Source organism: Lithobates pipiens, unplaced genomic scaffold (assembly GCF_037356315.1).
Source record: "Lithobates pipiens isolate NorthernLeopardFrog02 unplaced genomic scaffold, aLitPip1_a1.2 Scaffold_1, whole genome shotgun sequence".
Lineage (NCBI taxonomy): Eukaryota > Metazoa > Chordata > Amphibia > Anura > Ranidae > Lithobates > Lithobates pipiens.
The window spans coordinates 64,660,214-64,683,769 of record NW_027507685.1 but is presented as its reverse complement, the minus strand read 5'-3'; the positions used below and the strand labels follow the sequence as shown (position 1 = coordinate 64,683,769).

Below are 23,556 nucleotides of genomic sequence, written 5' to 3'. Positions count from 1 at the left end.
AGTATACAGTATACAAACAAGACAATAGTTATTAGACGCTAACTACAAGGTATAAGGTCATATAGTTACTGGAATTTATACAAATTCCATTGAACGTTATATTTTCTCTACAGTGATTTATTTTTGTAATTGGAATACATTATAACCGCTAAGATAACACACATATCGACCTACACCAACCAGACAAAATCAAAGATGATATAGTCTTCAGAGAACTAAAATTGATCGTTCCTCACACGTAAACTTCCTGAAACTGATACATCTCATGGAGTTTACCCTCCCCGCTGATAGACCTGATTGACCTAACGTTAAATATTCAACAGATTTTGTATCTGACACTTCAGATAACACTATCACTGCTTCACTCGCCTAACCGCTAACCTTCCCCAGAAACTATTCTGAGTATAATCTAAACCTCAATAACCTTTTCTAACTAACCATATGACGATAGTTGTCGATTGACACCTTCAGACGTGACTCATAGACATCCTAATTTATCTTTCCTTCTTAATATCTTAAAGAGGAGGGCCAGTTTTAAAAAAAACATTTTTTTAAAGTCAGCAGCTGCAAACACTGTAGCTGCTGACTTTTAATAAGCACACTTACCTGTCCAGGGCGCCCGCGATGTCGGCCGCCTGAGGATGACCCGTTCCTCGGCTCTCGGGTCCTCGGGACCCTGAAGGGTCTGGTATGGATATTTAGGGGGAACCCCACGTCAATTTTTTTTCAAAATTTGACGCAGGGTTCCCCTTAATATCCATACCAGACCTGAAGGGCCTGGTAATTGAATTTGGGGGACCCCCACACTTTTTTATTTATTTATTTATTTTATCAATGACGTTCAATGAGTGTTCTCTGTATTACGGAGCCGACAATTCATAATATCTGCGAGTGATTTTAAAGGACTTTTTTTCCTGAATAAATGACACTTTGTGCAGGGACAGTTCTAAAGACCAGAAACATGCGCCCCCTTCACAGGCATACTATAGAGACCCCCCAGCTACGAAATTTAAAGGAATATTACACTTTTATTGTTTCACTTTAATCATTATAAAAATCACTGCTCCCAAAAAAACTGCAGTTTTTAAAACTTTTTTTTGCATTGATACATGTCCCCTGCGGCAGGACTTAGGTCCCCAAACACTTTTTAGGACAGGAACTTGCAGAATCTTTTCTCTCTGTCAAATCTTTTTTCTCTGTCGAATATATTCTCTATATAATCTTGGACTAATAGAGGTAAGGTTAGGCACATTCGACCACAGGTTCTATAGACACAGATTGTTATTGTCAGAGTCACGTCGAATCTCCTATTCTATATCGAACTGTTGTAACAAGGAAAATGAAAATAAAGCATTTATTTATGTCGGATCTTTAGTTTTTCAGATTCTGTGCTTTCGTTATCGTTTGTCAAAACGAAAACGAAAATACCTGAAATTCGAACGAAAATGCATTCGGACGAAAACGAATGCACATGTCTAGTCTTAAAGAGGGAGTCCGCCGGGAGTCCGCATTTTTTTTTTTTAAAAGCCAGCAGCTACAAATACTGCAGCTGCTGACTTTTAAAATAGTGATGGGAACAGAGGGGCGCCAGACTGAGTGCAGTATAAATCATATATTTAATAAAAACAAGTAGTAACTCACAGGTTAAATTAGATGAGTTCAGTATGCAGTGAAAATCGCCAGTCCTGGAGTCTCATAAATGTCTTCCCTTTGCAGCCTGGGGCACTGGTGTGATCTTACAGGGATCCAGAAAATGCTGGGAACCAGGAGGCAGGAAACAAGAAGCAGCTGGTCGTGACTTCACAGGAACAGGAAGTGTGATTATTCACAGTGGCAAGGAATGGTAATGCATTTCGAAGCTACAGCTTCTTCATCAGACCATGATTAGCTGGCAAACCTGGCAGTCTTATATTACAGAGGAAATAGAAACAGAGAGATCTGATGGGCTTTGTTATATAATAGAAACAGAGAGATCTGACCAGTTGTTATATAATTTTATGTTATCACCATATCTAGCGCCGCTGTTCACCCTTGTTTTTAAAATAGTGACACTTACCTGTCCAGCGCGCCCGCGATGTCGGCACCCGAAGCCGATCTCTCGATCGTCTCTCGGGTGCTGCCGCCGCCATCTTGGGTATGGGAATCAGGAAGTGGAGCCTTTCGGCTTCATTTCCCAGTTCCCTACTGCGCATGCGCGAGTTGCGCTGCGCAATAAGGATGGACCCGCTGCCTCTGGGATCTGTGTGTTTCCCAGTAGGCAGCGGGGGACTTTCGGAAAGGGGCGTAATCTACGCCCCTTTCTGCAGAGAGCTATCCCGGAAGTGGGTGCAGATACCTGTTCTGTACAGGTACCTGCACCCCCCTCCCCCCTGAAAGGTGCCAATTGTGGCGCCGGAGGGGGGGAGAATTCCAATGAGCGGAAGGTCCACTTTAGGGTGGACCTCCGCTTTAAATACACCTGAAAAGAGAAATAAATTACTATACGAACTCAAAAAAAGTAAACTACAAATAATTTTTCTTCAAGAAATGCATTTTAAAGGACACCAAATACCCAAACTAACAAATAACTATTTCACTGAGGCATTTCATAAACCCACAAGCCAAAACTAAGGGCGTCTCAATTCTTTTGAGCAGAGAATCATCTTTTGTTACACAACACCAACTAATTGACCCAGATGGTAGATATATCTTCTTAAAAGGCTCAATGAATAGAAGGCCAGTGACTTTAGCAAATGTATACTTCCAGATTAAATCACATATCACTTTCTGGCAATTGATAATAGGTGAACTGAAAAGTTTTGCTGAGTGATGTATAATTTTAGGCGGAGACACATCAACGGGTAAATCGTGTATCTCATACAAAATCCTGGAAAAAAATAAAAAGCTTGCTGAAGCCGCTGACCTTAATTGACACGTGGAGAATGTTACACCCTACAGGTAGGGACTATACCTTTTATTCAAATTCTCACAAACGTTATACAAGAATCGACCACCTCTTTATCACTCAAAGAGATTTGGCAGATCTTGCAAGAGCGGAGATAGGCTCCATGAATTTATCAGTCCACGCACCAACCTCCATTAAACTCCACATAAACAACAGACAACACCGAACATACTGTTGGAGACTCAACGCCTCACTATTAGTAGACCTAAACATCCGAACCCAGATTCAAAAATCTCTCACAAACTATTCCATAACAAACAACACGCCAGATATCTCACCGCTGACAACTTGAGAAGCGCACAAAAGCATGATCATTGGTGAACTAATGGGGCTCTAGGAAAAAAAAAGAAAAGGAAAAACATGAACTAGTACACACAATATCACAGCTAGAACTTACGCACAAACAGTCCCTTGCTCAAAAACTAGACCAAGAACCAGAACAAACTAGAAAAGCCTTGCAGGATCTGCTTGATCGTAAAACAAAGAGATTATTGTTTCTCAAGAAATCAATTCACTACGAGCATGGAGACAAACGTGGTAAAATTCTAGCAAAAGCTTTAAAAGAAACAACCTTATCAAACAACATCCATGGTATGCGTTCTAAGGACGGCACCCTGACACACGATTCATCCAAAATAGCGGAAACCTTCCACTCCTTCTACACAACACTTTACAATATTCCGCCCCAAAAAAAAACAACACACGCTTTAGGAGACAGGAAACAGGCAATCTCATCATATTTGAATAACTGTAACATGCCACCCCTTCCTCAGAAAGATACAGCCTCAGTAGAGCACCCTATTACCACGTCAGAAGTCATGAAAGCCATCAGAGATTTGAACACAGGGAAAAGCCCCGGACTCGATGGGTTTACTTCCCAATATTACAAAATGTATGAAACTACCCTGACCGAACCACTGACAAAAGCCTTAAATGCTATCACTACAGGCCAAAAAGCCTCCAGAGAGTTCTTGCTAGCATATATAACGGTGATTCCCAAACCAAACAAAGACCCTACTGAATGCACAAATTACAGACCCATTTCACTTTTAAATTTGGACTTAAAAATATTTGCAAAAATCCTGGCCAACAGAATTAGACCCCTACTTGAAAGACTTATAGGTCCAGAACAGGTAGGCTTTATGCCAATGCCAAACCGTGCAAAGAGAGGCACACACCTGAAATTTTGAGCTAGCTGCACACCCCGTAGCCATATTCGCTATAAACAAAAAAAGAGTGACAATTTTGAAAAAAACGCATTATATTTTACATTTTGCTATAATAAATATCCCCCAAAAATATATAAAAACTATTTTTTTCCTTAGTTTAGGCCGATACGTATTCTTCTACATATTTTTGGTAAAAAAAATCGCAATAAGCGTTTACTGATTGGTTTGCGCAAAAGTTATAGCGTCTACAAAATAGGGGATAGTTTTATGGCATTTTTATTAATATTTTTTTTTTACTAGTAATGGCCGCGATCCACGATTTTTATTGTGACTGCGACATTATGGCGGACACGTTGGACAATTTTGACACATTTTTGAAACCATTGGCATTAATACAGCAATCAGTGCAATTAAAAATGCACTGATTCCTGTAAAAATTTTACCACTAGGGGGCAGTGTAGGGGTTAAGTGTGTGTGTGTTCTTTTTAACTGTAGGGGCGTGGCTTGGCGCCTGATGTCACTGATCGTCTTTCGCTATAACAGGGAACAGACGATCAGTGACAGGCTCAGTAGGAAGCACAAGGAGAGGTTTGTTTACACTTACCTCGCCTCGTTCTTCAGCTCTGTGACTCGATCGCGGGACATCGGCGGCAATCGGGTCTGTGGGTCCCACGGCCACGGTCACGGAGCTCACGGCGGCGGCGCACTCACGACCCATGGCTGGGCACTTAAAGAGCAACGTACAGGTACGTGATTGTGCCCAGCCGTGTCATTCTGCTGACGTACATTGGCGTGAGGCGGTCCTTAAGCGGTCAAGCATCAACAGAAGGACCAATGACTTGTTGAAAATTATTGGGTTTATTAACCAATCCACTTCTGAAGTTCCATTATGATACAACAGAATTTTTAATAGTTATTTATTTAAAAACATGAGCTCTAGTATACATAGTGCGGAAAGTAGATACAAGGAAACATATACATTGTGTTACAAAACATTTGTACAATAAATATAGAATTATCTGAAAATATAATCCCTACAATGTAATGCTTTATGCCAAACCGTGAAGCCAAAGACAACACAACTTAAACACTTAACCTAATCCACAGAATCCGACAGAGTGACAAAGAAGGACCCCTGTTGTCAACCGATGCAGAGAAGGCCTTCAATAGGGTCTCCTTGGATTATATGTTTAGTATTTGCGAACATGTTGGGTTTAGCTCTAAAATGGCGGACTGTATAAAATCCCTATACATCAACCCCTGCGCCAAAATAAAAACGAAACATACTCTGACCCAATAGAAATCCAAAATGGACAAGGTTGTCCCCTATCACCCCTTTTATTTATTTTATCTATCGGGTCCTTGATTATAACAATTAACCTTCAACAAGCAATTCATGGTTTTCGAATTTGATAAAAGAAAATATAAAATAGCAGCATATGCTGATGACCTGCTCTTTTATATTACACAGCCCACAATTTAAACAAAGCCTTTCCCCGACTTCAAATACCTCTCAAATTTTAAAATCAATCACAAAAAATGCGAAGTTTTAGGACTCTTTCCAAAAAAACAGAACTACTCACACAAAATAACTGCCCATTTAAGTGGGAAAATACCTCATTGAAATATTTTGGCATCCACTTAACCCCTAGGATAGAATCTCTGTTTGAGCACAACTTGCAACCCTTATTTAAAAAAATAGAAATGGATCTTAAAAATTGGAACGCTAAACAGTTTTTGTGGTTTGGTAGGGCCGCCATACTAAAAATGACGGTCCTGCTGAGACTATTGTATTTGTTCCACACCCTTCCAGACTCCTTTTTTAAGCAGCTAGCACTAATTCAGAGGAACTTTTTATGGGCAAAAAAAAGACCACGAATCCGACTCAACCTTCTACAACGACCTAAACCAAGGGGAGGAATAGGTCTACTGGATTTCAAAAAGTATTACTTTGTGACGCATCTATCCAGAATAATAGACTGGCATTGTCATGGACTTTGCAAAGACTACTCTAAAGATTTTCCACAAAATTGCTTCTAGACAAGGCATTTCTTTGATACCCAGCCCCCTATCTGCTTTAGCAGAAAACCCCGACTGCTGGATTAGACAATAAAAATTTTATAAAGAAAACTCCACTGACCCTATACTAGTCTACCATCGTCTTCAAAACAACAAATTAAAGACTTTCTCAGACCTACGTCAAGAACTAAGCCCGAAAATCCCTTAATTTTTGGATTTACAAATTCACAACTACATTCTGAATATAAAAAAAAAAGATTACTTTTTTAGATCTCTCACCAACTTTGAATTTATTTGCCTCAATCATAAACCTATTAAGAAAACCACCTCCATGATGTACAAGTGGTTGTAGCAGCCAGCGTCTGATGTCCCGGATAAGTACAAAAAAATATGGGAAGATGATCTCAAAGTGCAATTTTCCGATGCGCAATGGGAAAAAGCAAATGTTTTAACCCATAAATGTTCCCTGAGTACACGCATGCAGGAAACCTCTTATGGAAATCCGCACCCAATGGTACATCACACCGACTAAAAAGAAACTATGGTCCTCCGGGGGAATCAGATGCTTGCTGGAGGTATAATAAAGAAAAAGGCTCCTTCCTCCATCTCTGGTGGGATTGTGCCAATATTCAACCTTTTTGGTTGCAGGTCAAGAAATGGATAAAACACATCACCGGAAATAAAAATGAACTAAACGCTGCATGTTGTTTATTACATATAAATGATCTTTCATACAGATCATACAAAAAATCCCTCACTAGACACCTTCTTAATGTTGCCAAAATTTTAATCCCATTAAATTGGAAATCTCCAAACACACCAACCATCAAAGACTGGTTCACAAAAATAAAATTAATTCATGATATGGAAGAAATAATTGCTATTAAAAGAGAAAACACCACACAGTTCCAACAGAGATGGAAACCTTGGCTCACCTTCATGAGCTCAGAAAACTTTAGAAAAATGACTGCATAATAACCCCACAACGGGCTTATCTTTTATTTTACCCTTACCAGGCTAAACCTTATCGTTCGGTCTCAGGAATTTTCACCTTGACCCCCGTATGAATATACCCTCATTTGTCATGTTTGTGTTAGAACTAATACCCCAACCTACACATCTACTCAAACTCACGTACACTTTTTGATCTTACATTCAGGTCTTTGATGATGTTTAACCACACCAACTTTGTGGAATAAACTGAACATTATTTGAAATGTATTGTCATATTGCATACCCATGCCTATAGGATCTAATCCTATGTTATAATGCTACACTTCTTTTTTCTTCTCGAAATGTACAATATTCACTTTTACTTTGAAATACGCCATTTTATTTTTGTATTTGTCTTTTCTCTTTCAATAAATGTATTATTATTTATATTTATTATTTATTTATTGTGAAAAAAAGCTATTTATAAAGGTTTTTTATACCTATACCCAAAATGTTTTGCCTTTCATTTATATTTCAAAATGAATGGGTTGTTTTACAAGGTGATTTGTGCCCATTTTTGACTATGTTTGTGGTGCATTGGCGGCGCATTCAAATTGGATAGGCTGTCTTAAAGCAAAGTGCAATAGTCTGCAACACAAGCGTTAAAGGTTGAATGGGCCTTTAAAGACTTGGAAGCATCTTGAGAAATAATCAAGCAATACAATCATGGACATCCTTGAAGTAAAAATGACAATAAATAAAAAGTATTAACCCCATATAGGCAGCGTCAGAAAGAAGAAGCACTTTCTCTGCTTGTGGAACGGGCACGGATGATGGAAGTCCCACGTCTAGCCATCTCACTCTGGAATTCTGATGCTGTAAAGTAATACATGATTGGGTTCAGGCAACAATTAATACTCGCTAGGCTAATAGAAATGGGATGAAAAGTCAGGATGATTTTTTGCGCTGTGCAGTTTTGGATAGCATTTGCACTGACCATTACATAGAAGAAGAAACTGATGTGGTATGGTGCAAAACAAATAAAAAACACACAAGCGCATGTTATTACCAGTCGAAGAGCTTTGCTTTTTTCTTTCTTGTTCACACACTGTAGGGAATTCATTTTTAGTTGTGTCCTTGTTTTTAGAGAGCTGTAAGTAATGACAGTCATAGGAATTATAAATCCTAACAGTTCTGCAAAAATCAGCATGCCAGACATGGTGACCATGTTAATCTGATTTTTACCTAGGTCAGCAAAACAACTGGTGGTTGAGTTATTTCCTCCAGAGCTTCTGTAGATAGGAAATGCCAGGCATGCGGTACCAACCACTATCCATACGCATATGCTGATTCCAACGTCGTACCTTCTTTTCCAGTCTTTGGCTTTGAAAGGATTTGCGGTGAAGACATACCTCTGGACGCTGATAAGTGTTAAAAATATGATACTTGCATACATGTTCAGGTATTTAAGATAAAAGCACAACAAGCAGGCAAAGTGTTTAAATGGCCATGAGTGATTTATGTAGTAATAAATCCGTAGAGGCAACGACAAGACATGGGCAAGGTCAGCAGTTGCCAAATTGATCATAAAGATAATGGCCTTGTTCTTTTTGTTAATAAAGCTTCGGAGAACCCAAAGAGCAACACTGTTAGAGAGCAGGCCAGGTATGAAGATGGCTATATAAGTGACAGCATATAGGGTATGCTGAAAATCTGGTGGGCTGTGGCAGTTTGAAAAGTTTCCATTGGGCATTTTCCTTTCTTCTTCTAGAAGATCTTCTGATATTGTAATGTTCTGTGTGAATGAACAAGATTAATCTGTTAGATTCAGTATCAACAGCTGTGGTTTTTTTCTTATACAGTCAGGTTTTAAAAAGAACCTATGTTCAAACATCTTCTGTCTTATTGGAAGTCTATAGTAAGAAGTAAGAATTACTGTGGTGATTGTAAAGTCTATTTTTTTTCTAGTTAAACATAACAAGCATATTATACTTACCTGCCCTGTGCAGTGGTTTTGCACAGAGCAGCCCAGATTCTCCTCTTATCAGGTCCCTCTTTGGTGCTCCTAGGCCCCTCCCTCCTGTTGAGTGCCCCCACAGCAAACAGCTTGCTATGGGGGCACCCAAGCCAAGCCACGCTCCCTGTGTCCATTCAGACACAGAACCAAGGCTTGGCCCACCCCCATTCTATCCTCATTGGCTGACTGACTTTGATTGACAGCAGCGGGAGCCAATGGCACCGTGCTGCTGTCTCTGCCAATTAGGGGAGTCCCAGGCAGCCGAGACACTTCTGAAACATGGCTGGATCTAGATGGGCTCAGGTAAGTGTTAGGGGGGCTGCTACACACAGAAGGCTTTTTATCGTAATGCATTGAATGCATTAAGATAAAAAAAACCTTCTGGCTTTACAACTCCTTTAAGCAGAACCTTAAAAAAATCATCCTTTTGCCTTGAATCCCTCATGAAATGTTGTGGTGCACATCCAGACATGCGACATTAAATGAGAGGATATTCAAGAACCAAAAAACATGGAAGAAAAGTGGAAGTGCTTTAAGAAAATCCAAAATAATGGCATTAACCAGTGTATTCCAGTGGGCAACAATTATAAAAGAACTAAGGTTAAACATGGGTGGGTAAATTTCAGCATAAAAAGGCATAATATAGAGAAAAAACTGTCCTTTAAAAGGAATGCAATAATAAATGTAAGAACGTGATCAGGGCATCGAAAAGAGACGAGAGACGCTTAGTGGAGGAGAGTAAAAGAACCCCAACATTTGTAAAAATATATTAATAATATAAAAGGCAAAGTCAGAGCATATTGGCATATTAAAGGATACTCAGGGGTAGATTGTTACTAGTGACAAGGATAAAGCAACTGTGGTAAATACATCCTTCTCCTCAGTTTTATTAAGGAAGAAGAGAGGTATAATAGACAAGACAGTGGGCTCCATTCATAGAACCAGATCACGTGGGGTATGTAGGTGTTCGGACACATTCTCCCTACATTTCTACGCATGCGATCCTGCAACTGTCAATTCACAATGCCATTTTGTGTTATTTTCTGCAAAATGCTTAAAGCTGTCAGTAAATACCGCATGAAAAGGGGTTAAGGTTAAAATCAATTCACAGAAGGAAATAAATAATTAAATGCATGCAGTAATGCAGTAATTAAAGTGGTTGTAAACCCTTACAAACCACTTTGACCTACAGGTAAGCCTAGATTAAGGCTTACCTGTAGGTCCAAGCAATATCTCCTAAACCTATATGGTTTAGGAGATATTTGCCCGAAAACGGGCACCGCTGTCTACGGCGCATACGCCGTAGACAGCGGCGCGCAGGCGCACTGAGCGCGGCATTCTCAGCGACGGAGCTGCCGCGCGTGTCGCCTCCCGTGCGCATGCGCGGGAGTGACGTCATCGCGGCTTCGCCGAATGACAGCGGCGGAGCTGCGAGACCCCACCAACAAGATGGATGCGGCGGACTACAGGGGACAGCGGCGACTTCGCTGGCTCCTGTGTCAGGTAAGTGACACATAATGGGCTACTATGCGATGCATAGTAGTCCATTATGCTTTGCCTTTGCAGGGAATGAAAGAGGAAGTAAACTCATCAGGGTTTACTTTCTCTTTAAGTACAGGCACACCTCACTTTTAAGTACACAATGGGGTTTATTTACTAAAGCTGAAAAGTGCAAAATCAGACTCACTTCTGCATAGAAACCAATGAGCTTCTAACCCCAGCTTGTTCAATTAACCACTTCAGCCCCGGACCATTTTGCTGGCCAAAAACCAGACCACTTTTTGCGATTCGGCACTGCATCGCTTTAACTGACAATTGCGCGGTCGTGCAACGTGGCTCCCAAACAAAATTGACGTCCTTTTTTCCCCACAAATAGAGCTTTCTTTTGGTGGTATTTGATCACCTTATTTTTTGCGCTATAAACAAAAATAGAGCGACGATTTTGGAAAAAAACGCATTATTTTTTACTTTTTGTTATAATAAATATCCCCCAAAAATATCTAAAAAAAAAAATTTTCCCTCAGTTTATCCTTCTACATATTTTTGGTAAAAAAAAACCCACAATAAGCGATTATTGATTGGTTTGCACAAAAGTTATAGCGTTTACAAAATAGGGGATAGTTTTATGGCATTTTTATTAATAATTTTTTTTTTTACTAGTAATGGCGGCGATCAGCGATTTTTATTGTGACTGCGACATTATGGCGGACACATCAGACATTTTTGACACATTTTTGGGACCATTGTCATTTATACAGCAATCACTGCTATACAAATGCAGTGATTCCTGTGTAAATAACAATGGCAGTGAAGGGGTTAACCAGTGGGTGGCAGTGTAGGAGTTAAGTGTTCCTAGGGGTGTGTTACTAACTGCGGGGGGCTGGGCTTTCATTTAGTGAACACTGATCTCTGCTCTATGGGTAGGAGCCAAAAAATACGTGAAGTTGTCGCTGAGGAGAGGAGAGCAGCCAGCTGGTGATCAGTGAGTATGAGCTGTTTTTTACAGCTTTTTACTCAATGATCAACAGTCTAGTATAAAACACACATCTCACCACACATGTCCCCAAAACACACATGTCCCCAGAACACACATGTCCCCAAATAATAAAAACACATGTCCAACTAAAATCACATGTCCCAATCATTATCTGCACACATATGTCCGTGATCACCTGCACACATCTGTACATGATCATTTGCGTACATATGTCCGTGATCACACAAACCAATTATTATACACTTAATGGAATTTTTTTTACCAAAAACATGTAGCAGAATAAATTTTGGCTTAAATTTATGGCAAAATTCGATTTTATTGGATTTCTCTTAAAATAGAAAGAAGAAAATATAGTTTTTTTTTTAAATTTCCGCTCTTTTTTCACTTATATCATAAAAATAAAAAAATGGAGTCGTGAATAAATACCACCAAAATAAAGCTCTATTTGTGCAAACAAAATGCTAAAAATTTCATTTGGGTACAGTGTAGCATGACCGTGCAATTGTCAGTGAAAGTGCAAGAGCGCTGAAAGCTGAAAATTGGGCTGGGAAGGAAGGGGGCAAAAGTGTCCGGTATTGTAGTGGTTAAGAGCATATTACATAAGGGCATTAGCCAGTGCATCCCAGGGGGAAATACATTTAAAAGAGCTAATAAAAGTACTGGGTGGCTTAACTCCAATGTAAAAATGCATATATAAGCAAAGGCTGAGAGATCATTATCAGCATTCCAACTTTACAAAGAATGCAACAAGAAATGTAAGGGTGCAATCAGGGTGGCTAAGATAGAACACGAAAGGCACATAGTGGAGGAGAGTAAAAAAAAACAAGAAATTCTTTAAGTACATAAATAGTAAGAAAGGGAGGTTAGATCATATTGGTCCCATAAAGAATTATCAAGGGAATCTGGTTACTAAGGATGGAGAGATGGTGAAGGTATTGAATTTGATTATTCTCCTCAGTCTTCACTAGGGAAACGGGGGACTTCAGTAACCAAAACTGCAATGTTTATTCTCATAACACCTCACAGGAAGCACCCTCATGGCTAACAGAGGACAGAATTAGAAATAGACTTGAAAAATGTCAAACTTCCTGGGATCAGATGGGTTGCACCCGAGGGTCCTTAAAGAACTCAGTCAAGTAATTGCCAGACCATTGTTCCTAATTTTTACGAACAGTCTACTGACTGGAATGGTACCAGCTGATTGGAGAAAAGCCAATGTAGCACCAATATTTAAAAAAGGGCCAAGATACATCCCTGGGAATTACAGACCAGTTAGCCTAACATCAATTGTATGAAAGCTCTTGGAGAGAATGATAAGGGACTATATACAAGATTTTAGTAATGACAATGGTATCATTAGCAGTAATCAGCATGGATTAATCGTTTTGGCCAAACCATTCTATTAACCTTCTTTGAGGAGGTGAGCTGTCATCTAGATAAAGGAAGGCCCGAAGAAATGGTGTATCTGGATTTGGCAAAAGCGTTTGATACAGTTCCCCATAAACGTTTAACTGTACAAAGTAAGGTCCGTTGGAATGGATTATATGGTGAGTACATGGATTGAAAGTAGCTACAGGGGTGAGTTCAGAGGGTAGTGATAAATGGGGAGTACTTGGAATGGTGCGGGTGGAAACTGGGGTCCCCAGGGCTCTGTCCCGGGAACAACCCTATTTAATTTATTCATAAATGACCTGGGTGGAATAAACAGCTCAATCTCTGTATTTGAGGACAATACTAAACTAAGTAGTGCAATAACTTCTCCACAGGATGTGGAAACCTTGCAAGAAGATTTGAACAAATTAATGGGGTGGGCAACTACATGGCGAACGAGGTCTAAAGTAGAAAAATTTAAAATATTGCATTTGTGTGGCAAAAATATGAATGCAATCTACTCACTAGGGGGAGAACCTGTTGGGCAATCTAGGATAGAAAAGGACCTGGGGGTCCTAGTAGATGACAGGCTCAGCAACGGCATGCAATGCCAAGCTGCTGCAAGCAAAGCAAACAGAATATTGGCAGGCATTAAAAAGGGGATTAATTCCAGAGATAAAATGATAATTCTCTCACTCTCCAAAGACTCTGGTCCGACTGCACCCAGAGTATGCTGTCCAGTTCTGGGCACCAGTCCTCGGAAAGGATGCGCTGGAACTGGAGAGAGTCCAGAGAAGGGCAACAAAATGAATAAAACGGTCTGGAGGATATTAGTTATGAGGAAAGGTTATGAGCACTGAACTTGTTCTCTCTGGAGAGGAGGCGCTTGAGAGGGGATATGATTTCAATGTACAAATACCGTACTGGTGACCCCACAATAGGGCTAAAATGTTTCAGCGACAGGGAATTCAGACATGCGGTCATTCACTAAAATTAAAATAAAAGCGGTTTAACCTTAAATTGCGTAGAGGGTTCTTTACTGTAAGAGCGGTTAGGATGTGGAATTCTCTTCCACTGGCAGTGGTTTCAGCAGGGAGCATCGATAATTAAAAAAACTATTAGATAAGCACCTGAACAACCACAACATACAGGGATATACAATCTAATACTGACATAAAATCACAAATATAGGTTGGACTTTATGGACTTGTGTCTTTTTTCAACTTCGCCTACTATGTAACTATGTAATTAATGCACCAAGACAAATTCTGGGATCTCAGGATGGGGGGAGATAGTAGTACAAACTGAACTATGATCATATCAAGTAAAGGGCGTAATAACTGATGATAGGACTTCGTGGCCATGCCAACACTTAGGAAAATATGATCAATCCTAGAGAATGATTTGTGTGGCAGTAATATGCATTTACTCCAAGAGTTTAAAATGTTATGCTTAGAGATAAGTTGCTGAAATTAAAGCTTAGGAGAACAAGAGGAGGGAGGAGGGGGAGATTTATCCAAAAAAGGAAAAATAACTTGGTTGGAGTCTCCGCATAATATCACTGTACCTAACTTATGTGAATCAATTACATGAAAAAGATGGCAAAGAAATGATAATGGATGTTAATTAGGAGCATAACATGATACAATGGTCACAGCAACATCATAAATGTGCCCAATAAGAATGAGGTAGTGGCCTTCAGGATCTTTAATTTCAGATGAATGTACAAATGGGGTTGTACAGTGAATAGCTATAAAAACACCTCGCTGTTTAGTAGCTGCAAAGGCAGTATACACCTGTGGATAAGGGGAGCTAAAAAAATTAGGAGTAGATTGTTCATTAAAATGGGTCTTCTGTAAGCAAAGAATGTGGATTTTAGCTGTGGCAAATAAACAGAATTATTTTGTGTGTTTTTGTGGTATATTAAGACCTTGGCCATTTAGGGTGAAAATGTTTAAGGGGGCCATATTGTTAATATAAGGAGTTGCATAAAAAAAAACGTTAAGCTCTGACAGTACGACTGCATACAATTCAGTATAGGGGATAGGAAAAATTAAAGGCTAGAAGAAAATGAAAGGAATTGGCTCTCGTCGAGCAGATATTACTAACATTTGTAAAATAATAATATCCCTTTCATGACTAAGCCTATTTCTGACATTTTGTGTTTACTAGTTAAAATCCCTATTTTTTGCTAGAAAATTACTTAGAACCCCCAAACATTATATATAGATATATTATATATACAGTGCCTTGCGAAAGTATTCGGCCCCCTTGAACTTTTCAACCTTTTGCCACATTTCAGGCTTCAAACATAAAGATATAAAATTTTAATTTTTTGTGAAGAATCACCAACAAGTGGGACACAATTGTGAAGTGGAACGAAATCTATTGGATATTTTAAACTTTTTTAGCAAATAAAAAACTGAAAAGTGGTGCGTGCAAAATTATTCGCCCCCTTTACTTTCAGTGCAGCAAACTCACTCCAGAAGTTCAGCGAGGATCTCTGAATGATCCAATGTTGTCCTAAATGACTGATGGTGATAAATAGAATCCACCTGTGTGTAATCAAGTCTCTGTATAAATGCACCTGCTCTGTGATAGTCTCAGGGTTCTGTTGAAAGCGCAGAGAGCATCATGAAGACCAAGGAACACACCAGGCAGGTCCGTAATACTGTTGTGGAGAAGTTTAAAGCCGGATTTGGATACAAAAAGATTTCCCAAGCTTTAAACATCCCAAGGAGCACTGTGCAAGCGATCATTTTGAAACGGGAAGGAGTATCAGACCACTGCAAATCTACCAAGACCTGGCCGTCCCTCTAAACTTTCAGCTCAGACAAGGAGAAGACTGATCAGAGATGCAGCCAAGAGGCCCATGATCACTCTGGATGAACTGCAGAGAACTACAGCTGAGGTGGGAGAGTCTGTCCATAGGACAACAATCAGTCGTACACTGCACAAATCTGGCCTTTATGGAAGAGTGGCAAGAAGAAAGCCATTTCTCAAAGATATCCATAAAAAGTCTCATCTAAAGTTTGCCACAAGCCACCTGGGAGACACCAAACATGTGGAAGAAGGTGCTCTGGTCAGATGAAACCAAAATCGAACTTTTTGCCCACAATGCAAAACGATATGTTTGGCGTAAAAGCAACACAGCTCATCACCCTCAACACACCATCCCCACTGTCAAACATGGTGGTGGCAGCATCATGGTTTGGGCCTGCTTTTCTTCGGCAGGGACAGGGAAGATGGTTAAAATTGAGGGGAAGATGGATGCAGCCAAATACAGGACCATTCTGGATGAAAACCTGTTGGAGTCTGCAAAAGACCTGAAACTGGGACGGAGATTTATCTTCCAACAAGACAATGATCCCAAACATACAGCAAAATCTACAAAGGAATGGTTCACAAATAAATGTATCCAGGTGTTAGAATGGCAAAGTCAAAGTCCAGACCTGAATCCAATCAAGAATCTGTGTAAAGAGCTGAAAACTGCTGTTCACAAACGCTCTCCATCCAACCTCACTGAGCTCGAGCTGTTTTGCAAGGAAGAATGGGCAAGAATTTCAGTCTCTCGATGTGCAGAACTGATAAAGACATACCCCAAGTGACTTGCAGTGTAATCGTAGCAAAAGGTGTCTCTACAAAGTATTAACGCAAGGGGGCCGAATAATTTTGCACGCCCCACTTTTCATTTTTTTATTAGTTAAAAAAGTTTCAAAAATCCAATAGATTTCGTTCCACTTCACAATTGTGTCCCACTTGTTGGTGATTCTTCACAAAAAATAAAAATTTTATATCTTTATGTTTGAAGCCTGAAATGTGACAAAAGGTTGAAAAGTTCAAGGGGGCTGAATACTTTCACAAGGCACTGTATATATACATATATATATATATATATATTTTAGCAGAGAATCCAGAGAATAAAATGGCGATTGTTGCAATATTTTATGTCACACGGTATTTGTATAGCGGTGTTTTAAACTGAATTTTTTTGGGAAAATTGACAATTTCATGAATTAAAAAAAAACAAAACAGTATAGTTATCCCAATTTTTTTGTACAGTGTGAAAGATGATGTTACGCCGAGTAAATAGATACCAAACATGTCACGCTTTATAATTGCACGCCCTTTGGACAAACAAACTTTGGTACCTAAAAAATCTCCATAGGCGACGCTTTAAATTTTGTTTGCGGTTACCAGGTTACAGAGGAACAGAGGAAGTCTAATGCTAGAATTATTTCTCTCATTCTGACTATCGCGGCGATACCTCACGTGTGTGATTTGAATACCGTTTACATATTCGGGCACGACTTCCGTATGTGTTTTCTTTGCTGCGCAAGCTCGCGGTGACGGTTTGAAAAAAAAAAAATCTTATTTATTTTATTTGTTTTTATATTATTAAATTGTGTTTTAAAAAAATAATTTCATCACTTTTATTGCTGTCACAAGGAATGTAAATATCCCTTGTGACAGTAATAGGTGATGACAGGTACTCTTTAACCACTACAATACAGGGCACTTTCGCCCCCTTCCTTCCCAGCCCAATTTTCAGCTTTCAGCGCTCTCGCAATTTCAATGACAATTGCGCGGTCATGCTACGCTGTACCCAATTGAAATTTTTATCATTTTGTTCGCACAAATAGAGCTTTATTTTGGTGGTATTTATTCATGACTCCATTTTTTTTTTTTTTTGCGATATAAGCGAAAAAAAAATTGCGTAAAAATTAGAAAAAAAAAAATATTTTCTTCTTTCTATTTTAAAAGAAATCCAATAAAATAGAATTTAGTCATAAATTTAAGCCAAAATTTATTCTGCTACATGTCTTTAGTAAAAAAAATGTGGCTATGTGTATAATAATTGGTTTGTGTGATCACAGACATATGTACGCAAATGATCATGTACAGATGTGTGCAGGTGATCATGGACATATGTGTGCAGATAATCATTGGGACATGTGATTTTAGTGGGACATATGTGGGGGACATGTGTTTTTATTATTGGGGATCACCATCCGGCTGCAGCGATCTGCTCTCCTCTCCTCAGCGACGACTTCCATGTGAGGAGAGGAGAGCCGATTGCTAAGCAACCCGGCTGTTTGTTTACAGCACATGATGGCTGTGATTGGACACGGCCGTCATGTGATCAGCATGGCCAATCACAGAGCCCTCCTGCCGATCCGAGATGCGCCGTGTCCGGGTGACACGAGAGCATCGGGATCGTGGCGCTGCGCAGGCACGCGCGCGCGATCCCCCTAATTCTGAAGGACGTTCAGGAACGTCCAGTCAGCAGTAGAGAGCTCCCACCCGGCCGTATATATACATTAGCTGGGTGGGAAGTAGTTAAGGAGGAATCGGGGGTCTAAAAGTGTATCTGAATACTGTATATTTTTTAAAATCCGGTGCCATTGGCAACCGGGTAAATAGAAAGCGATGTCGTGACGTGGCTTCAGTGTTTACATCAAAGAGACTGGAGCGAAGCCGTTTCCAGCTTACTTCCAGTCTGTCACTAGCCGCCGGAAGCAGCGGATCGTCGATCGGCCCTCCTGTGCCACTGGGAGGCCTGAGAAGAGCGGCGGGAGGGGCATCACCCCGGTATAACCCCCGAAAGCCGAGTACGCATATCTACGTACGCACGGCGGGAAGAGGATAAAGAGAGCTAATAGCGCAACAGAACAGCGTACTGGGGGAGTGACAAACGGTCCACCAGAGGCCAAAGAGCTACCATCAGAAGCCCACTTAATAATGGGGATCCGAGGGTAGCAAACTGGAGGCCCAAAAACACTACCAAAGGGAACACTGCCAAAAATAAAAAGTAATAAATAAATAGAAATGATACCATTGTCCCAGTGTCCCAAAACGTTTCGTACCCATTAATATGTAATGCAAAAGCATATGAAGAAGGATGGAAGGGATGGGCTAAGGTGTATACAAGTAATAAAAAACATCACAGAAAACATTCAAAAAACAAATAATAGCCTGAAGCTATGTAAAGAAATATAACAAACAACTCGCTGCTGTCAGTAAAAAAAAAAAAAAAAAAATGAACCAGCAGAAAAGTAAGGAGTTAAACAATAGAAAAAAGTTTGCATTGAGTGAATTCTAAACTGGTAAGACAAAAAAAAAAAAAGAATCATATAGTTAGTTGGAAGTTAAAGTTATAAGAATACCTGACATTAAGTCAAACAAAAAGAAAAATGTCAGTCCATAGAGTCCTCAGGAGTTGGCGTAGGAGAAGAGAAATTACTATGTTTTGCTTGGCCCTGGGGACTTTTATTTTCTTCAACACCAGCTGATTTTTGCAGGGAATGGGTAACCATTCGACTTTGTGCGTTGCTTTGGTTGAGAGGACATTCTAGAAGCTGGATTTTTGTAAAGAAGATTGGAATTCTTCAGCAGAACAGCAGACATCCTTGGTAAGTGAAGCAAATTGAAAATGGAAAGCCCCGTTGATACTGTAGGTGATTTGATGTCGTTGTAAAACTTGAAAAAGTGTCTTCAAAGCCCAAGGCTTAGAGATGGTGAGCTGAGATTGATCAGAAAAAAGTTGATAGGTATGTCCCTAGAAAATCAGCAAATCTTTTGCTCTAGCAGCAGCTAGAAGTTGTTCCTTGGTATGGAAATAGTGAAATTTGGCGATAATATAATGTGGCGGTCCATTGGCTTTGCGAGGTGTGAGGGCTCTATGAACCCTGTCCATCTCCATTTGGTATGGAAGGCTGTAGTTCTGGAAATAGGGATAGCATAGTGGCTGGCAAATCAGTGACAGATTTATGTATTTCCACGTATACAGATATTGGAACGCCGGGATCTATTTTCGTAATCTTCTAAACAAGATTGAAGGACTGCGTTTTCCTCTTTAAAGTTTTCAAATTCAACTGCATAAGCCTGGGTGTTATTTTCAAGTTCATTAACCCACAGTTCAAGATTTGCAGTGCGTTGGCCCAGCTCTCTGATTTCCATAGCTAGACTGTCTGTAATGTGATCTGATGACTGTTTAAGGGATTTGTGAAGCATTTTTTCAAATTGCCTCATAACAGAAGAATAAGCAGGGTCTGTAAAAGATGTCATTTGTGAAGTTTATATAGGTGAATCTGAGTCATATTCCTCCTGTGTTGCCACAGATACCTTAGAGTGCTGAGAGGATTTCACTGAGTGTGAGGTACCAGGGGGAGGGGATGAAGCTAGTGTCATTTTGACTGAAGCCTGAGGCAGGGCTTCTATGTTGTTTATTGGCTTAATTTTCAGGCGAGAACTCCCATGAACCATTACATTAAGTTTCAGGGGTTATTAGCAGACTGAGTAACAATAGTCAGGACACGGTATAATATGGCAGAAATGTTACTTCAGGAGCAGAGCTCTAAGTTGGCATGTCTGCTCAGTCAGGCTCTGCCTATGCACCTCGTCTGCTACAACAGTCAACTGATATCACATAATTTTTTTTTATTAATGATTCATAGTGTGTGTGTGTGTGTGTGTGTGTATAGATATATATCTATATATATATATTTGGGTGGCACAGTGGTGTTGTGGTTGGCACTGTGGTTAGCAGGAAGAAGGGCAGCCATTACCACGTGCTGACAGGTCAGATGGTCTTGGAGACAGAACAGTGGGCTGTGATTGCCAGCTTGGGAACAGGATTTATATAGCGCCAACAGTTTCCGCATCGGGGAAGAAAATACAATTACAATTCAATTCAACAGGAGGGATTAGAGGACCTCTCTCGTTGGAGCTTAAAATCTAGAAGACGCTCTGAGAAGGGGGGTACAGGAGTTGGAGAGACCAGCAGAGCCTATTAAAGGGACCAGGAGTGATTGTCCTATTTGCAAGCTCGTATGATCTCCTTAAAAAAGAGATCTTGGCAGCTGATAAGCCTCACTGAATCTGGTAGTGGATAAACCTCTTTTCTCTGGGTGCACCTGCTACATACTTGAAGGGTGTTTTATGAAGTCACTGAAATAGACTGAGATTCATCATCCTGTCTTTCTCCCCTCTTTCTTGGACTGTTTATATTTTGAAAATTTATTTTTTATTGATTTTTGCACCATTTTGCAATCTTTGACATTTTTTGCAAAAAATAGGATACATTATGTCATATTATGATTTTGGTATTTTATAAGTTTTAGCGCAGCTTTCTCTCTTAGATTGGTGTTGTGGTTAGCACTCTCAGTAAAAAGCATCACTGGTTCAAATCCCAACCACAACACTACCTGCCTGGAGTTTGCATCTTCTCCCTGTGACTGCGTGGGTTTCCTCCAGGTACTCCGTTATCTCCCACACTCCAAAGACATGCAGGTAGGTTAATTGGCATCTGTCCAAAATTGGCCCGAGTACATGAATGGGGACCTTGGATTGTGGGCTCCTTGAGGGTAGGGATCGATGTGAAACTGGATGGACTCATGTCTTTATGCAACTATCTATATATCTTTTCATGTGACAACACTAAAGAAGTGACACTTTGCTACAATGTAAAGTAGTGAGTGTACAGCTTGTATAACGGTGTACATTTTTGTCCCCTCAAAATAACTCAACACACAGCCATTAATGTCGCTGGCAACAAAAGTGAGTACACCCCTAAGTGAAAATGTCCAAAGTGGGCCCAACTGGCCATTTTCCCTCCCTGATGTCATGTGACTTGATAGTGTTACAAAGTCTCAGGTGTGAATGGGGAGTAGGTGTATTCAATTTTGTTGATCATCGGCATACAAGGACGAATGTCACTTCCGGGTTGGGTCAGCGGGCCGCGATTCGCATTCGGAGGATGCGTGCTCCTTCCTCAGGCTTCAGTGGCAGCTATATTGGGTCAGGGAATTTTATACACAAGCATGTCATGCTCACATGGGAGATTACCATAGCAACATCATAAACACAAAAAACGTGTATACGGGTGAGATACGGTATTGCAGCTATAATCAACTGCCTTAATACTTGATAAGAGAGTGTAATGTGGCCTTGTTTATCTGAACTATCTATAGCGGCTAAAGTATGTTATATTAAATTAATGTTGTTATAATAACTCCTGAAAACCGATAGAGTCAGGATAATGATGCATAAAAATATTTTGCTAGTCGAATTTTAAAGTAAATGGTAAAAATATCAATAAATTATCACTAAAAAGTGTCAATTAATATAATACCAATGTGATTAAAAATCAATTGATAATAAGTTGGAACACATCTGTATGTGTGTTGGTAGGTCGATATTGAAAATCAATCAACAAAAAATCAAATCAATAAAAAATCAATCAATAAAATTAATAAAATAATTCAATAAAATTATTGAATTTTTTTTGAATGATAATGGCAGCTATAATTATATATGGTGACTAAGAATACATGGTAAGGAGCTCATTTTTGGTTGATAATAATTAATCAATAAGTGAATCAATCTAATGTTATAGCGGTGAGTGAGGGTAAAAATGAATTGTAAATACAAATATAAATATATACACTTAGATAATATCATATGTAGGAAGTATTTTTTTTAAATATTTAAAAAAAATACATTTCAAACAACATTCTCCAAAAATAAGGAAATTAAAAATTAAAAATCAATTATTTTTAGAATTAGATTATCCTGTTGGTGTATACGTGAAAACACCCACATACATGGCATCCAGGGCATGTATTGGCACCTACGTGTGGGTGCATCTGTCCTAAGGATTGTTTCATGAGGGTTATTAGCGAGAGATTATGGTAACAGGAATGTAACTTTAGTACAACTTTATATTTAAAGTCAAATTATAAATATATTGAAATCTTGTAGATTTATTAGCATATAGACATGTTATCAAAACAAGGTATTTATTTCTATGCTTTCATTTAGGCCTCCAGGCGATAAAGTGTCCCAAGAGTAGATCCAATAGTTCCCTCTCTCGCATAATCTTTTATAATGTTCGGCTGTGGGCAAATTCTTCGGAATGTACTCCAGAATCCAGACCCTAAGGCCGCGTACACACGGGCGGATTGTCTGTCCAACTTTCAGCGGACAATCCGCTCGTGTGTGGGCTTCAGCGGACTTTTTCAGCGGACAATCTGACGAACAAAGTCTTACGGAATTTCCGTAAGACAGTCCGTTCAAACTTGGTTTTGTCCGTCCAAACTTGGTTTCAGCGGACAGTCCGCTCGTGTGTAGGCAAGTTGGACGGACTAAGTATGGCGCATGCTCAGAAAGGATTTACACGGCCGAAGGTTGCATTGCAGTGTATAGGACGTCGTTTTTCTAGTCCCGTCGTACGTGCTGTACACGTCATCACGCACGCTTTCAGCGGACTGTCTGCTCATCGTGTGTGGTCAAGTCCGTTCATGCAAATTTTGAACGGATTGTCTGTCGGATTGTCTGACGAACTTAGTTGGGCAGACAATCCGCCCGTGTGTACGCGGCCTTAGTCCTACAGGTGATTGTTCATGAAATTCTAGAAAATGTCTGGGAACACTATGTTTATTTTTGCCCTGTTCTACCAAATTTCGATGTTCCCCAAGTGTTTCCGCAAAGTTCTGATTGTACGGCCTACATAGAGGAAAACCATGGGCATGTCAAACAGCTCAATTAGAGGGCGCTGTTCTGTTGTCCTTTCAGTTATTCGTCTATTATTGAACCTCACATGGAC

At 39.8% G+C, this 23,556-nt stretch overlaps 1 protein-coding gene across 2 annotated transcripts in view; it reads right to left on the bottom strand.

The window, feature by feature from the left end:
* Positions 1-5,000: 5,000 nt before the first annotated feature.
* P2RY10 (P2Y receptor family member 10) overlaps positions 5,001-23,556 on the bottom strand; it is a 32,301-nt gene continuing 13,745 nt past the window's right edge. For both annotated transcript variants that reach the window (XM_077450045.1, XM_077450104.1), the window contains one exon: positions 5,001-8,860. In XM_077450045.1, coding sequence (XP_077306171.1) covers positions 7,853-8,818 — 966 coding nt within the window. In that variant the 5' untranslated portion in view covers positions 8,819-8,860 and the 3' untranslated portion in view covers positions 5,001-7,852. The remainder of the gene's footprint in view (positions 8,861-23,556) is intronic.